Genomic DNA, 17,978 nt, shown 5'->3' on the forward strand with positions numbered 1-17,978 from the left:
ACTTGCTGGAATTTCGTATTCTGAACATCATACCCGGCCGGGTATTTTATTAGGCATAAAATACACCCAGCCGGGTGGCCAATTTTGAGAGCTTTCTGGACAGCTTTTTCACCATCCGAGCTTCATTCCTACACCGTAAACATACTTTTGCAAGCATCAAACTATATAAATCATGTAAAGTTAGGAGAATAAAAATGTACAATTTGATTCACATCAAACAACATCCAGAAATTCTTGCCATGAGCAATTATGATTCGAGCGTCGATACTCGTGGAGCCATGCGGACGCTGGATGGTTAAAAAATAACCTCACAAAAAACAGACGATCAGAAAAAGTGATAATCAAAATATTCCTGAATTTCCAAAATTCATCTCACGGGGTTAACACTAGAAAACCAAGGAGGAGAGTCTGGATGAGAGTTTGACAGCAAGACGGACATGGTGGTAGAAATCAATAGGAGGATGAGAACCTAATGAAAGCACCAAATTGATAGGCTTTCACCTATCAAAAGAGGTATTTGAGAGAAAGAGGCGTGAATTGACAGAGATTAGAGCTTAAGGAGAGAATGATAAATATTAATTTAACTCATTCTGCTTAATAATATTGAAAGACTCCAAACATATTTATAATATGTGTGGTACAAAAAGATCTCCTATAAACTAGAAAAGTAAATCAAAGCAAATCAAATCCTACTAAAACATAAATAAACTAAATAAATATACGGAGAGAATATCAGATCCCTTCCAGAATAAAATAAAATATCGGGTCCCTATCAGTAGATGTGGCCAGATCTTATTCAGAAGGCAAAGGAAGGTGGAGTTGATGTGATTCAGACTTATGTTTTTTGGAATGGGCATGAGCCTGAACCTGGAAAGGTTGAATATGTGTGTGTGTTTAAGTTGTGGTATATTTTCTGATTTTCTCAGTGGCTGAAATGTTTCTTTTTGATGAATATTTTTGCAGTATTATTTTGAGGAGATCAGGTATGATTTAGTGAAGTTTATTAAGCTGATTAAGGAAGCTGGGCTTTATGTCCATCTCAGAATTAACCCTTATGCTTGTGCTGAGTGGAATTTTGGGTAATGATCCTAAACAAGCTGAGGATATATTCTAAAAATGTGTGATTTTCTTGAATGATTTTTGAAGTTTTGTTTGTTTGCTTGCTGTTCCTATTTTCAGGGGTTTCCCTGTTTGGTTGAAGTATGTCCCAGGCATTAGTTTCAGGACAGATAATGAGCCTTTTAAGGTTTGAAACTGATTTTGACATTTGAAGGTTTTGTTCCATAGATTGATATTTCAGAACCCTTTTTAATAGGCTTTCTTGTTTGTGTATTCTGAAATGGCTTGTTGACAAAAGGCTGCTATGCAAAAGTTCACAACCATGATCGTGGACATGATGAAAGCCGAAAAGCTGTACGAAACTCAGGGCGGTCCAATCATACTATCTCAGGTAGTCAAAATGCCATCAAGAAAATATCTAAAGCATTAATTTTCTTTCCTTTCTAAAAATGTGTTCTTTGTGATAGATTGAAAATGAGTATGGACCGATGGAATACGAGCTAGGTGCACCAGCGGTGGGTTATACGGAATGGGCGGCCAAAATGGCTGTGGATCTCGGCACCGGTGTCCCGTGGATCATGTGCAAGCAGGACGATGCCCCCGACCCAATTGTTAGTATTGCTCCTTTTTCTCATCTGAGTTTCAGTAGTGGGCTTGTACAGTTTTTTTGTCCCCATTCATAGTGATCAATCTTGTTTGAGATCTTGTCACTCTTGCACATGGGTTCACTTCGTTATTCTATCATGCCATGATGCCAATCTGCTGGTTGTCTTCAATTAAATAATCACAGAAGTATGGAATCATGCCTCTTGCTTTAATAATGTGCATATCCTTCTTGATTATAAGATTAGCATGCTCAACTTTCAACCATCACTCCTATTTTTGAAGGAATTATTTGTATAATCCAAAGGTTTCTATCTTTATATCAGCTCTACAGGCTTTGAGTTTGCTTTATACTTTGCCTTTTCAGATTAATACTTGCAATGGTTACTACTGTGATTAATTCTCACCCAATAAGGCTTATAAACCGAAGATGTGGACTGAAGCATGGACTGGCTGGTACTCACCCACAGGGGCGGATGCAGAAATGAGCGGCTATATTTTCAAAATATTGTTTAAAAACAATTTTCTATGTGATTTAAATTATTAACAAGGGCTTTAATATAATTATATGTATAAATTACAAAAAAATTATAAAACTTTATAAAAGAAAAAATTAAAAATATAAATTCATTAGGGGCTAAAGCTCTACCCTCTCTCCACATGTGTCCGCCCTTGGTCACCCAAACTGATTTATTTTGAGCTTAAATATAGATATTAAATAATTCATTTCTGCTTCGTGAAGAAGAAACGCATTTCAAAGAAATTAACTACGGCACCGACTCACGTAACATCACACACGACCACACACTTAGATCTCTTTGATATGTTTAATCTCTTTAATCAATATTGTCTAATCTCTTTAATCAAAACATAGCATCACATTTAATGGAGTACTATAATTAGTGTGTGTGTACTCAACAATTTGTCAATAAATAAGTAAATAAAAATAAAATAGAATTAACCTTTCAATTCATATTAATTATGTACATATATTAATTTCTATTAATATTAATACAATAGCATACAAATAAATTGGATGGTTCAAATATAAAATATAAAATAATTCTTGATTGTAAAATTTACTTATAATTTAATTGAAATAAATCTATGTTCCATTTTTATTTATAAATTACTACACATATATTAATAATCATAAAATATTTTGATACTATATTAAATCATTCAGCAGGATTCATCAAATATCGTTCTTAATTAATTTTAAATTTGTATACTGATAATAATTAGTTGGTTTTAAGTTTATGTTTGATAAATAATTAATATTTTTTATTTTAGTATATCCATGTATTATAAATGAAGAACTATTAGGAATAAAACAAATAAAGTATATTAATGTATACTCCTTTTAACCGGATTAGCTAGTTCGCTAGTCTGAAATACGATTACTTATGGTTTGAGTCAAAAATTTGTAAGTCAATCAAATTTTATTTCGGTTAGTCCGTAATTTGAGTAAAGTTAACTTAAAATTTAATGGGTTAACTCAATTGATATTTTATGTACGTATATTTTATTATTAGGATTTAGGACCCATTTATTAAAATGTTTGGAAATCAATCTCTTACTATAAAATTTAACATTTTATATACATAATTAAAAAAAGGTTTGGAACTCGCCTAAAATCTTAATATAAAACTACACATATAAGGTCAAAAATTAAGCCCAAAAGCCCCATTAAAATAAAGGCCCGGAATAGTGTGTTGCTGTTGTACACCAATCTGTTCGAAAATTGGGCTTTATCAACGGCCCAAAGGGGAAAACTCTTGTCGGCATTTCGACAAAAATCGATAAATTTAAACAAAAAGGAGCAGCAATTCAAGAGATAAATTAATAATTACAACCCCTGAAGACGATTAAGACGCCATTACAGTACATTCCTTTAGCTTAGCTAAACAAACAAAAAGTATACAACAAAACCAATGAGACACACATCAAAATGAAAAAAAATATATACAGATAGAATAGAATACATTATTGCAAGTTTGTTAGGTTCTCATATGAACCCTCCCCACTTCCTTTGAATGAAAGGGTTGATTACTGATAACATGTGAGCATGTGATTAACTTTATTTTCGGAGCACCAAATTAATATACTAGTACATGATTAGTGTCTAATTAATGATGCTCTAGTTAATTAAATGTTGATGAGTTGGTCACGTTGTAAGCCTATTTATGTTCAATAGAGAAATACTAGTAAGTAGTACATGCTAATGATGCTCTAATTAATTAATGTTGATGACTTGGTGCCAAAGACTCGTTCTTCATTACACCTAACCCTCAAACTCTATTAATACTATTTTCGAATTAGTTTTGACTCTATTAATTTATTAAAACTCACCGATCATACCTCCGAAAATACGCAACCATCATTTTAAGTTCATTCGGTTTTAATTAAATTTGGAAATTTAACTAATTAATGTACTAAATACTAGAATGAAGTTAATAAATTTGTAATGAAATTTACTGCATTCCTAAAAAGTTTTTTTCTTTTTTTGTCTTCGTGGAATTCGATTGTATATATGTCCTGCATTTTAAGTATAAATAAATATATTCAATATAGATATTCATGATTAAAGGGCCGAAAATTATTTTATATTCTCATAATAACTAGAGATTCTCGTTTATAATGAAAAAAAAACAAAAAACAAAAGCATAATAATGGACACTCTTTTTCTCTTTCAATTTGTGGTATGGTTTTCCTGACGAACAATTGGGCCTCTAGAGATTTTGTTAGCCTTCAAAAATATCACTCTAGCAAAAACAATGTAATAAAATTTACGCTAAATTAAATTAAATGATATATATTCCCAGAAAATTAAAATTTATTAAGTGAGGTTTATTTGTGCACTAGGCAAACTTTACTAGTATTAATGATGAAGCGTTGACAATTGAAACATGTGGGCATGTGTTGAATTTGATTTATATAGGCTACTTGATCGCTAAATTAAATTAAATTAAATTAAATTATATATATTCCCAGAAAATTAAAATTTATTAACTGAGGTTTATTTGTGCACTAGGGATACTTACTTTACTAGTATTAATGATGAAAGCGTTGACAATTGAAACATGTGGGCATGTGTTGAATTTGATTTATATAGGCTACTTGATCAATATAAGTATAATTAATGTGTAATGAGGCTCTAATTAATTAATTAATTAATTAATGTTGATGAGTTGTTTCCCCGCTGCCGCTGTGTTTATATATTTTCAAGTAGATGGCAGAGTCCCTATTTAATCAGCCCTTAATCTCTAAATTTGCCTAACACTACGATTTTACCTTAAAAAATGCAACCGTGAAGGTATGTCTCTCTCTCTCATTGCTCTTTTCAGTCTTTATTGCTCTTAATTTTATTTCTACTGAAGTTCAAATTATAATGTGCTAATATTAAAGATTTATATTTAGAGCCTTAATTAGGTATAACCATATTAATATAGGTGCAAGAATTTTGGTTATTAAATTGCTTGTTATTGTTGTTTTGCATAGTAATTAGTGTAGGATAATTCAGTGATAATAGTATTTATATGATGATAGTGATGCATGGTTAACACTAAAAAAAACTAACTATTCTATGAAATTTCTTCACTTAACAGATTAGTGACTGAGAAAGTTTTGGCAGATCCGTCAATAATAAACTTGTCAGTAAAAAAATTAGGGATGGACTTTTCCGTCACTAAAGTTCCTAATCCACCCAGTGACAGAAAACATATGCGGCTGCTTCGCATTAGTGAGTATTATGTCACTAAGTAATTAGTGCCGTCACTAGTTGTTGAGCTAACGGCCGCCGTTGCTAATTTCCGTCACTATTTAGCGGCTTTTTTTTTTAGTGTTTAAAACCGAAACTACCAAACTATTGTACTACTATTTCGGAGTATGCTTGTTTACAAATTTATTCCGGGTTCATGACAGAGTGATATAATTAATGTGTAACGCAAAGATTATACCTTAGAAAGGCACCCAAAAAAGCAACTCCAAAGCGGAACGTGAGGCTACCGTCGCACAACCATATATAGTAGCTACAAGCTGCGCAGGTCAGTCGTGCTCTCTCACTGCTATCTTTTTCAGTCTTTCATTGTTTTTAAATTGCTTTTTAGTTACACAATTTGCTTGTCGTTGTTTAGTTTGATATTTAGGGACAGTTTGATTGAGAACATAGATAAGACAAAACATTATAAGAACATACATTTACTAAGTTATTTTGGATCAGATAACTCTGTTTTAAATAGAGGACAGTTTGATAATTAGGTACAGTTTGATTGATGGTAGTGATTCATTGCTGAATCAAAACGAATTATCCAGCCAGACCCAACACTGGTTCGGAACCGTTGATGGTGATTATGGGCTAAGCCCGAAATCACCAACTAGCCAGTCCACTGGTTTCAACATATTTTGACATATTGTATACATTTTCAATTTTGTATATGTGTTGTCAACAAAATTTTTATTTTTAGAGGATGTGTATTTTTATTAATTGATTGTTGTTGTGGCAATGGGCTTATAGACAAAGCCCTTGACATGTAGACTTTTAACTTAACTGGGCCTTTCTATAGTTAGGTGAATAAAATTTATAAACATTTTCTTCTTCAAAAAGCAAATTGTTCGGCAGATCGCAGGGCAATAACAAAATTTTCCAGCAACACCTATGGGAAACTAGGCTTTCCTGGCAGTCGGCCGCCCCTCGCGGCCCCCTAGATTCGCCACTCTTATTATTGGTCTGACTGTGTCCCACTGCTAAATTAATTATTCTAATATATTAATTATCACAAAAATAGAAATTGTTATAATATAATAATCTTTATTGCGAAATTTAAATTTTAAAATATTATATATCCTAGTTTGAATTTATCAACTCTATTGATCAATTTTTATCTAATAAAGAGACAGTAAATATTTAAATAATTTTATATCCTACATGTGGTGTAATAAATTAGAAAAGGATGCTACCGTAGAATTGCCGTTGAATCAATAGATCATTAATATGGTTTTTAATTTATATTTATAATCGAATGAATGCAAGGGACTCGATTATTGAATAAACGAATAATTGAACTAATTTTGTTTGTTTGCAGGCCCAAATCATAGAAATGGGCCTTTCTTTGGTTGGGCTTAATAACCAAGAAAAATTTAAATAGTTAGTTCAAATGTTGGTGGAAGTCCGCTCTGGGAGAGCATAGTCAGGCATGATGAAGATGAAGATGAAGATGAAGATGAAGACGAAGATGAAAATGAGATAGAACCAGTTGTCTAACGTTTTTTATTAATATTAATATTGTTATTAATATATTATGCTCTCCACAATTGCTCGAATATTGGGCTTTATTAAAGGCCCACCAATAAGGCCCAATTTCGCTAAAACCCATATCCAACTCCGTGGCATCCGGCAACACCACCGACCACCGGTCACCCCTTTCTCGGAGAAATTGAGGATTTCTTAAAAACTATGAAAAAAAATTCATATTCAACAGGTCAAATGCTTCGAACAAAAGTAATATGGGTAACCCAAATATGTTTTTTACAATTCGGACAAACTTTTAACTTTTAAGTGCTACCCAGTTACAAAATATACTTTGTATATCACATAAGTATTTAATTGAATGGACAGCAAGCATATTTTTACTTCTTTATTTACTTTCTGTTACCTTCTTTATTTAATTGAATAGTTAGTTCAAATGTTGGTGGAAGCCCACTCTGGGAGAGCATAATCAGGCATGATGAAGATGAAGAAGATGATGATGAAAATGAAAATGAAAATAAGATAGAACCAGTTGTCTAACGGTTTTTTTTATTGATTTTTGGAATCTTAACTGGACAAGTTGAACAAATTCGATTTTTTTGCCAATTTCAGTTTCAAAATTAGATTTGTGATTCAATTTTAGTTTGAAAATTACATTGAAACATGCGATCACGTGATCGACATTAATTTTTGGCGTAGAAGTTGAATAAAATATGATCTAATTAATCTGTCATGATCTTGAATAAATTAATGTTAATTTTTGTCCAACTGTTGGTAGATGGAACTTTCTCTGAAATTTGAAATTTCCGAGTAAGTGCCATAAACTCAATATTGTTCATTCCAGCTAATCTCAAACTATTAGGACTCGTTTGATAAAAAAGATGGGATATGAGAAGATATGTGAAACAAGATAAGAAATACGAGCTTCATGTCAAGATATGCAAAAATATCATTTTTTTTCGTTGTTGTTTGATATAAAAGAAATTATCTAAATTTGTATAGTATATTAAATAACATGGCTTAACTTGACAAATTGGTGAGTTACATAAACATGTTTAAAGGTATAATTTTGGTAAGATTGGGGAGGGTCCTTGTCTTATATTGGGATTTGAGTTAAGCTTAACTATGATATCAAACAATTAGAAATGTCCATATATAATTCTCAATCTTGGTATTACTAAGTTATCAAACACGCCCTTAATATTATTATTAGGGTTTAATAAATTAGTTTTGGTTAAATAAAATTATAAACACAACGTTCATACCTCCAATAAAGTCATTTAAAACCAGAGTGAAGTTAATAAAATATGATTAATCTCTAATGATGCTCTAATTAAAAAAATAATGTTTTATAAATTTTCGATTAGGTGCAAAAAAAGCCCTTGTTCATTCAATCTAGATAACCTCAAACTTTATTTTTATTACTACTGCTACTATTTTTGTTGGGTTTTGGTGTGGCTGGACCAACCATCGGCCCAAGTCATTATTGAGGGCCGAGCTCGATTAAGCTCGGCTAACACCGAACTCGATTAAGCTGTTCCAACACCGAGCTCGATTAAGCTCGGCTAACAACCGTTGTATTTGAACGGCTCGTTCAGTTACAACAATAAGTTTCTTCAGTTTTCAGTTTCGCATCTTGTTTTTCTCCATATATTCGTGTGATTCAAGAAACTAGATAGAGAAGTGAATACACTTTGTGATTCTTGAGCTAGCTAGGTGAGTGATCCACAATCGAGTTGTATTCTCCGATTGAGTAGCGAGCTAAGTGATAGTGTGTTGTAATCACCTTCGTTTGTTTTGTATTCGTAATAATATCGTCTCACATTTGTTCGTGAATCTCGCGTCGATTCTGATTTTGACTCTTCAAATTGGCGCCGTCTGTGGGAAAAGGAAAGAAATCGGCGCGATGTCTACGGCGAAATTCGAATTGGAGAAGTTTACGGGCAAGAATGACTTCGGTCTATGGAGATTGAAGATGAAGGCCGTGATGATGCAACAAGGGCTTTGGGAAATCGTCAAAAATGGGGAGGCCGACACCGCCAAGGGTGCGGATGAAAAGGTCGATCCAAAGGCTCAAGAACTTCAACAAAAGGCGTATAGCACTCTGATCCTGAGTCTCAGCGATCGAGTCCTGAGGGAGGTTTCGAAGGAGGAGACCGCTGCGGCAGTGTGGAGGAAGCTTGAGTCCATCTATATGACGAAGTCTCTTGCAAATCGCCTTCATCTGAAACAGAAGCTTTTCACCTTCCAGATATCAGAGGCGAAGAGCATCTTGGAGCAGCTCGAAGATTTTGGTAAATGCATGGATGATCTGGAGAACATCGATGAGCAGGTCAAGGATGAAGATAAAGCACTTATGCTTCTCAATTCATTACCGAAGAGCTTCGAACAATTCAAGGACGCTATACTCCTTGGAAGAGACTCCAAGATCACCTATGAAGAGGTGTATTCGGCCCTGAAATTGAAGGATTTTCAGAGTTCTTCAACAAGACTGCGTGATCAGGCTGGGGAAAGCTTGAACGTGAAAGCCAATATCAAGAAACCTGAAAAATGGAAGAGGCAGAGTTTTGAAAAATGGAAAGGAAAAGGCCAAAGGGAGTGGGATCAGAAGGAGTCCAGGTCTTGCAACTATTGCAAGAAACCTGGGCACATCAAGAAAAATTGCTGGGCCTTAAAGAAGAAGCAAGCTAATGGCGACTCTGATCAGAACACTGCTGACTGTGCAGCAGATTTGGAGCCGGCTCAGGTCATGAATGTGACTGAGAAGCCCATTGCAGACTCTTGGATCGTGGACTCCTGGTGCTCTTTCCACATATGCAGCCACAAGAAATGGTTTGAGAACCTGACTGAAGCACAGGGATCAGTCTTGCTCGGCAACAACCAGGTGTGTGTTGTTAAAGGCATTGGTAATATTCGTTTTAAGGTGCATGATGGTTCTATTAAATTGCTGACTGAAGTAAGGTATATACCTACTATTAAGAGGAACCTTGTATCTGTTGGTGTGCTTAAAATGAAAGGATTTTCTTGTGTATTTTCTGGTGGGAGTATGAGGATTATGAATGGTGGTGCTATTGTTATGTCAGCCTCTAGGATAAATAGATTATATTATCTGGAGGCTGAGGTCATTGTGGGAGATTCCTATGTTGCTGAGGAACAGAATCTGGTGTTGTGGCACAAGAGATTAGGCCATGTGGGTGATAAAGGGCTTAAAGAATTGATCAAGAAGGGCGTTTTTGCATGTGATGATAGGGAGAGTGTAAAAATGTGTGAGTCTTGCTTGCTGGGAAAAGGAAAGAAATTGCCTTTTGGCTCAGGAAAGCACAACTCCACAAGACCTCTGGATTATTGTCACAGTGATCTATGGGGTCCTAGCCTGGTTAATTCCATAGGTGGTGGAAGGTACTTCTTGAGTGTAGTAGATGACTATAGCAGGAAGGTTTGGGTATGGATCCTCAAGGAGAAATCAGACACATTCAGCAAGTTCAGTGTATGGTACAAGGCAGTTGAAGTTGAGAAAGGGTATGGCTTGAAGTGTCTGAGGACAGACAACGGGCTTGAGTTCCTATCAAGGGAATTTGATAACTTCTGTGTGCAAAGGGGAGTGAAGAGGCATAGGACAGCTCCGGGGAATCCACAACAAAATGGAACCGCGGAGAGAATGAATAGGACTCTCCTTGAGAGAGTAAGATGCATGATTTTTGAATCTGGAGTGCCTAAGAAATTCTGGGCAGAAGCTGTCTCCACAGCAGCCAAATTGATCAATAAATGTCCATGCTCAGCCATTGGTTTTGATACTCCAGATGGCAGATGGTATGGAAGCCTAGGAGGTTATGAGAAGCTTAGGATTTTTGGTTGTAGAGCTTTTGCTCACACAAGGCAAGGAAAGCTAGAACCTAGAGCACTAAAATGCATTTTCCTTGGCTACCAAGATGGTGCTAAGGCATATAGACTTTGGTGCACAGAAGAAGGAAATCAAAAGGTCATCATCAGTCGAGATGTCATTTTTGATGAGTCAACTATGCCATTCAAGCCTACTCTGCAGACAGTGACAACTCCAGAACCTGCTGGGGTCAGTTTTGATCAACTTGAACCAGAACATAGAGCCTCAGATGCTGCTGATTTCCAAGAGCCAATGATGTCCTCAGATGAGGAGAATGAGCAGCCTACTGATAATACTCCAGATGTCTCTGATCCAGAGCCACAAGTTCAGCAATATGCTCTGGCCAGAGACAGAACCAGAAGGGAAATCAGACCACCAGCAAGGTTCAGAGATGCAGATTTTGTATACTATGCCTTGTGTGTTGCAGAGGAGTTGGAGATCTCAGAACCAAGCACCTATAAGGAAGCTATTGGCAGCAAAGACAAAGAGAAATGGAAAATGGCTATGAAGGATGAGATAGACTCTCTCATCAAAAACAAAACTTGGATCCTAGTTCTCAGATCACAGATTCAACAAAGACCTATCTCTTGCAAATGGATTTACAAGAAAAAGGTGGAGGCCTCTGAGAATGATAGTATCAGATACAAGGCTCGCTTGGTTGCAAGGGGTTTCACACAGGAGGAGGGGATAGATTACACCGAGGTCTTCTCTCATGTGGTGAAACACAGCTCAATAAGGATACTCTTGGCAATTGTGGCTCGGAGAGATTGGGAATTGCAACAACTTGATGTAAAAACAGCTTTTTTGCATGGTGAGTTGGAGGAGACAATCTATATGGAGCAGCCACAAGGATTCATAAGGCCGGGAGATGAGGATAAGGTCTGTTGTTTGAAGAGAAGCCTCTATGGACTGAAACAAAGCAGCCGGCAGTGGTACCTGACTTTTGACAGGCAGATGGAGAGACTTGGCTTCAAGAAATCTGCCTTTGATAGCTGTGTTTACATAAGGTACAAGGGAGGTAAAGCTGTTGCTTACTTGTTACTTTATGTGGATGATATGCTTGTGGCAGGCCCTAGCAAGGCAGATGTGAAGCAAGTGAAGGAGGATTTGGAGGAAGCTTTTGAAATGAAGGACTTGGGGAATGCAAAGAGAATTCTTGGCATGGATATCATAAGAGAGAGAGCTCCTAGGAAGTTATGGTTGATGCAGCATAGCTACATCAAGAAGATGTTAATCAAATTTCAGATGATTGACTCTAGAAAGGTATCAACTCCAACAAGTCCACACTTCAAGCTCTCTGTCAGTCAGAAACCAGCTAATGATCAGGAAAGGAAGTTGATGTCTAAGGTGCCTTATGCAAGTATTGTTGGGAGTATTATGTACATGATGTTGTGTACTCGGCCTGATCTGTCACACGCCATAAGCCTGACCAGCAGATACATGGCAGACCCGGGTAGCACACATTGGCAAGCCTTGAAGTGGATAATGAAGTATTTGGTGGGCACGCAAGATTTGGGATTGTTGTTCTGCACAGCAGACGGTGAGGATGAGCTCATAGGCTACTGTGATGCAGACTATGCTGCAAATATTGACAGCAGAAAATCCCAATCTGCCTATATCTTCAAGCTCTTTGGTACAGCAATCAGTTGGAAGTCTAATCTCCAATCTGTGGTTGCGCTCTCTACAACGGAGGCAGAGTATATATCCTTAGCAGAAGCAGTTAAAGAAGCTAAATGGCTAAAGGGTATATTGGGGGATTTTGGTGTGGTGCAAGAGGCTGTAACTATCTTATGTGACAGCAACAGCGCCATTAGCTTGGCCAAGCACCAGACTTTCCATGAGAGAAGTAAGCACATCGACATCAAACTTCATTTTGTAAGAGATGAGATAAGCAAAGGCGTGGTGGCAGTCAAGAAGGTCCACACCTCTGAAAATGCAGCTGACATGATGACTAAACCCCTACCAAGTGCTAAGTTCGAGCATTGTTTAGACTTGGTTAACTTGACTGCAAGAAGATGAGGGAATTTTGGTGAAGGTGGAGTTTTGGCTGGCCGGATGGTGGATGCAGCCAAGGTGGAGATTTGTTGGGTTTTGGTGTGGCTGGACCAACCATCGGCCCAAGTCATTATTGAGGGCCGAGCTCGATTAAGCTCGGCTAACACCGAACTCGATTAAGCTGTTCCAACACCGAGCTCGATTAAGCTCGGCTAACAACCGTTGTATTTGAACGGCTCGTTCAGTTACAACAATAAGTTTCTTCAGTTTTCAGTTTCGCATCTTGTTTTTCTCCATATATTCGTGTGATTCAAGAAACTAGATAGAGAAGTGAATACACTTTGTGATTCTTGAGCTAGCTAGGTGAGTGATCCACAATCGAGTTGTATTCTCCGATTGAGTAGCGAGCTAAGTGATAGTGTGTTGTAATCACCTTCGTTTGTTTTGTATTCGTAATAATATCGTCTCACATTTGTTCGTGAATCTCGCGTCGATTCTGATTTTGACTCTTCAATTTTAGTTCAATAAAACATAATTAATGTACGTGGGCTCCTCATGCGAACATCACTCTCCTTTCACGCATGTTTAGCGTTGTTCGTTTCGATTTATATATTTAGTTTGATTCTAATACATCACAAAATGTTGTTCAAATTTTTAATTTCACAAAATTTATAAAAATCAAAGCTAATTATCTAAGTAGGATTTTATCAATAAAAATCTATAAACGAAATAATACCAACTAATTATCTAAGTAGGATTTTATCACTTGTCTTGCATAATTGCATTCATTCAAAAAGAGGAAAGGCAAATTTTCTTTGTATAAATTTATAATTTAAATGTAATTTTCAGATACTAAAAAAAGGCTATCAAAAAAAAAACCAGAGACTATGTATGTTCGTACTTCAAAAATTAGACACTATTAGTGTATTTCATTCTAATTAAGGATGAAAGCGTTGACAATTGAACCATAATTACCGTATTTCGTCCAGTTATGGTTCCGGTTCTAAATTTTTTGGTTCGTGAATAGTCAGCTTAATTAACCAATTAAATAAATTTCTAAATTATAACGTAACTTAATACTTTAGTCCAAATTAAAATCTCTGAACTACGGCCACCACAGTATAGCCTAGATCAAATCGAAGCCAACGCTTCTCCATCTAACCAAATTATTTATCTCTCTTTCTCGACCAAAGAATTGTGATTTTTTTTAATAACCCGACCCGACTCGACTAGAGTTGCGTAGTATGCATGAGGCGTTTCGCCCTCTGTCGATATTTGTCTGTTTCAAGAAACTTTTAGTATCAATGGTGTACACAAACTACACCACAACACCTTGTGGTCACCTCAAAACACAAGGCCTAATGCATAATTTGTTCAAAGTCGGAGGAGTTTTTACTTTCAATACTCCCCCTTCACACTGACTTTCTCCTCCTCCTCATCTTCTGTTGTTTTTGTAGCTTCTGTAACTTTAGTATTTAGATCTTCGTCCTCACATGCTTCTTCATGTTCATGTGAGGCTGATTCTCTAAATCTCAATCCATTTGCAAGAAAATGTCGCGTTGCCAAATTCGTCAAAAATGAAAAAGCAAGAAAGCATATGAATTCAATTTTATTAATTAAAACGAAAAAAAGAACTGAATGTTTGTCCCATATACAGCCCAATATATTGGATTGAAGAGAAAATGGCGGATGCTATTGTTTCAGAAGTGGTGGGGAGAATTGCAACTATGTTAGAAGATAAGATTCGGTATGAAGTCAATTTGGTGAAAGGCGTGAAGAAGGAGCTTCAAAATCTTTCCAAGAAGCTCAATAAGATCAGAATGGTGTTGGATGATGCAGAAAAGAAAGCAGTGAATGATCAAATCGTCAAAAGTTGGCTGAAGGAGCTCGAAGCTACGTCTTATGAGATGGACGACATTTTGGATGAATGGAACTACTCTCTTCTCAAACATAAGATGGAAGATTTTGCTGAGCCTGAGCCTGAGCCTGTGCAAAAGAGAGGCTGCTCCTTCATCCCATCTTCATGTTTATGTTTCAACGACATTTCTTTTCGTCGTGATATTGCCAAGAAAATAGAACATGTGAAAGCTAGGCTTGAACAGATTTACAAGGATAGAAATGACTTTAATTTTGTCATCTCTCTGCCTACAACTGATCCTGTGCCGGTGCCCGAGTCTCACCGAGAACAATCCACATCTTCAATTGACTTCAACAATGTTTGTGGGTCGGACATATATAAGAAAAGGGATGACATAATGAAGAATATGATGGTTAATGGTGATGATACCCAAATTCTGTCTATAGTTGGGACGGGAGGACTTGGGAAGACGACACTTGCTCAACTTATTTTTAACCATCCTCAATTTGAGAAAGATTGGTTAAAAATTTGGGTGTGTGTTTCTGATCCCTTTATTGCGACCGTAGTTGCAAAAAATATTGTTGAAAGTGTGGGAACTGAAACAATTCCTCCAAATACCAACCAATTAGAATTGGTTTTACAAAAAGTAAAAGCATCCGTTTCAGGCAAAAAGTTTCTTCTTGTCCTTGACGATGTTTGGACAGACGACAATAAAAAATGGGAGCCCCTTCAAATCAGTCTCCAATGTGGTGCGGTAGGTAGTAAAATTCTTGTGACAACGAGAAAGGAAACGGTGGCTAAGATGTTCCGTACCTTGGACGATGATATGTATCACCCAAATAAGCTTAGTGAAGAAGAATGTTGGTCTTTATTGCGCGACACATCTCTTCCGGGAAAGAGTGAGAAGGAATGTGGAAAGTTTGAGGATGTTGGCAAGAAAATAGCTAGCAAGTGCAATGGATTGCCTCTGGCTGCAGTTGTTTTAGGAAGACTTCTGCAGTTCAAGGATTTGGAAGGGTGGGAACATGTAGAGAAGAGTGAAATATGGGAATTGGAGAATGCAAAAGTAGAACTTTTTCCACATTTGGTTTTAAGCTACAATGAATTGTCCCCGACTCTTAAGCGTTGTTTTTCATATTGTGCCGTCTATCCTAAAGGTCGCCGAATTCATGCGGAGACTCTGATAGAAGAGTGGATGGCGCAAGGTTATCTAGGCTCGGATAGTGGAAATGGTGCAGCGGAACTCAAAGGGCGAGAGAACTTGAGAAATTTAGCAATGCGTAGTTTGTTTCAAGACATTGAGAAAAGTGAGTCGGGGGAGCAGATAGAATGGTGTAAAATGCATGATATAGTACATGATTTTGCTCTGTCTCTTAGGAAGAATGATGAGAAGGAGACAAGTTGTCAAGTTTGTGATTCTTCATTGGTTTCTCATGTGCAAGAATATCGGAGTCTATCTTGTATCTACTACGTAACTCCTGTTTTTGAAAGAGATAGAAGTTTTAAAGTTTGTGATTGCATGAAAAGTGTTAGGGTGTTCAGAATTGAGAGAAGCCGTCAGATGGGAATGGAAACGCTGATTCACTTGAGATGGTTGGATATTAGTTTTATTACATTATCAAAGGATGACCTCGAAATCATATGCAGGCTTTATTTCTTGCAAACTCTTCTCTTATCAGGTTGCAACCTAACAGAGATACCACAACAAATTGGGAGTTTGAATCAGTTAAGACGACTTGACTTAAGTAACAATGGAGAATTAAAGGAGTTACCAGAGAGCATGGGCAGTTTGGTTGAATTGCGAACTCTTTCCTTAGCAGACTGCTCTCTAAAAGTGATTTGCAGAGGAATTGGGAATTTGGTTCAGTTAAGACGACTTGACTTAAGTTGGAATAGAGAATTAAAAGAGTTACCAGAGAGCATGGGCAGTTTGGTTGAATTGCGAACTCTTTCCTTAGCACACTGCAGTCTAGAAGAGATTGGGAGAGAAATTGGGAATTTGGTGCAGTTAAGACAACTTGACTTAAGGTTGAATGATGAATTAAAGGAGTTACCAGAGAGCATGGGCAGTTTGGTTGAACTGCAAATCTTGAAGATAGAAGGCACTAGTATCAACTGTCTACCTGAAGCATTAGGTGAGTTAAGTAATCTCCACACACTGGGACTGTGTCCATTCAAAGTAGGAAGTCAATACAACAAGTTGGGATTACTGAAAAATTTATACCGTCATCATACTGTATCTCTACATTTGAAAATCTACTTGAGTAGTATGAGTGAAATGGTGGACTTGGTCGAGGATGCTCGACAAGCACAATTAAATACACTCCTTCAAGAACTCGAAACACTAGAAATATCTTTCAATGGTACGATGAATGAAATGGAACAGTCATCAATCTGGATGGAGGTGGTAGAAGCTCTCGTGCCCCATCACAAGTTGAACAATCTGAAAATCAGTGGATATGAGGGCTCAAGGCTTCCGCATTGGATGTCATCACCCCTCAACTTTATAAAACAGATATATCTGAGAAATTTGAGTGAGGTGTCATCATTGCCGGCTATGGGGAAACTACCTTCATTGGAAATTCTCTCTATTTACAGTGCGGAGCAATTGATGTTTGTGGGAAGGGAGTTTTTGGGAATAGAATCTTCATCTCATGATATTGTTGTTGTTGCATTTCCCAAACTCAAGCAACTGACATTTCATATGTGCCGCAATTGGGAGGAGTGGGAGGACGTAACAGAGGAAGAAGAAGAATCTGCGGCCATCTCCATCATGCCATGTCTCACTGAGTTGACTATCGAATCATGTGAGAGTTTGAAGAAGCTGCCGCATCGCCTCCTTCGCAAGGTCTCCTCGTCTTTGCTGTGGATGGATATCAGTGGTTCATCAGAGCTAGTAAAAACATACGGAGAGGATGAGGAAGGTTCAGCTTGGAGATCCATATCCCAACTTAATCCCCAACTTCACCTTCAACTTCTTCCCTTATATTTTTAATGCAGATATTTAGGTCTTTTTATTTGTTTACCTTTTTTGAGATTGAATTTGGGATTGTAATATGTATTTTTCTTCTTTACTTGTAAATTTTTATTAGACGGATACTCTTTTTCCGTCATGGTGTTTTTTCATCATGGATGTTTTAATGAGGTCCGGCCTTTGAGTGATCATTCTGTGGTCTTCAAGGTTTAAGTTTTGTTTTTAATGACATAATCATTTGGCTTTTTTTAATTGTCTAAATAATATACTCCTATTTAGTAAAGCTACTCAAACTGATTGGCGAGTCAAAACTTTATACTCTCTCTCAAACTCTGAATACATGGAATGAAACTCGATTGCT

General features: G+C 36.7%; 2 protein-coding genes and 1 long non-coding RNA gene across 4 annotated transcripts; all 3 read left to right on the plus strand.

The window, feature by feature from the left end:
• The first annotated feature begins 698 nt into the window (after positions 1-698).
• Positions 699-2,202, plus strand: LOC121768074 (beta-galactosidase-like). Of its 2 annotated transcripts, XM_042164424.1 has the most exons (6): positions 699-875; positions 964-1,079; positions 1,180-1,246; positions 1,358-1,450; positions 1,527-1,670; positions 2,030-2,202. In XM_042164424.1, exons 1-6 carry the CDS (start codon positions 780-782, stop codon positions 2,060-2,062), a joined length of 549 nt encoding a protein of 182 aa, XP_042020358.1. In that variant the 5' UTR covers positions 699-779; the 3' UTR covers positions 2,063-2,202. The 2 variants fall into 2 exon arrangements, with proteins under 2 accessions (XP_042020358.1, XP_042020357.1); XM_042164423.1 differs by lacking the exon at positions 2,030-2,202 and having other exon boundaries at positions 1,527-1,983.
• A 2,734-nt stretch (positions 2,203-4,936) lies between these two features.
• Positions 4,937-7,194, plus strand: LOC121768177. Its single transcript, XR_006043298.1, has 3 exons — positions 4,937-4,978; positions 5,587-5,708; positions 6,747-7,194. It is a non-coding gene; the product is annotated as an uncharacterized LOC121768177 (long non-coding RNA).
• A 7,273-nt stretch (positions 7,195-14,467) lies between these two features.
• On the plus strand, positions 14,468-17,638 carry LOC121768608 (putative disease resistance protein RGA1). Its single transcript, XM_042165136.1, has one exon. It carries the CDS (start codon positions 14,468-14,470, stop codon positions 17,636-17,638), a length of 3,171 nt encoding a protein of 1,056 aa, XP_042021070.1.
• The last annotated feature ends 340 nt before the right edge of the window (positions 17,639-17,978 follow it).

The sequence above is a fragment of the Salvia splendens genome, chromosome 15, assembly GCF_004379255.2.
Source record: "Salvia splendens isolate huo1 chromosome 15, SspV2, whole genome shotgun sequence".
Taxonomy (NCBI): Eukaryota; Viridiplantae; Streptophyta; class Magnoliopsida; order Lamiales; family Lamiaceae; genus Salvia; species Salvia splendens.

Excerpts from the sequence above, each read along its gene's own strand:
- LOC121768074 (XM_042164423.1), top strand. The coding sequence starts at position 780 with ATGTGGCCAGATCTTATTCAGAAGGCAAAGGAAGGTGGAGTTGATGTG. Across the intron at positions 1,080-1,179 it reads TGTGCTGAGTGGAATTTTGG|GGGTTTCCCTGTTTGGTTGA; the intron begins GTAATGATCCTA and ends TCCTATTTTCAG. Across the intron at positions 1,451-1,526 it reads GTCCAATCATACTATCTCAG|ATTGAAAATGAGTATGGACC; the intron begins GTAGTCAAAATG and ends TCTTTGTGATAG.
- LOC121768608 (XM_042165136.1), top strand. The coding sequence starts at position 14,468 with ATGGCGGATGCTATTGTTTCAGAAGTGGTGGGGAGAATTGCAACTATG.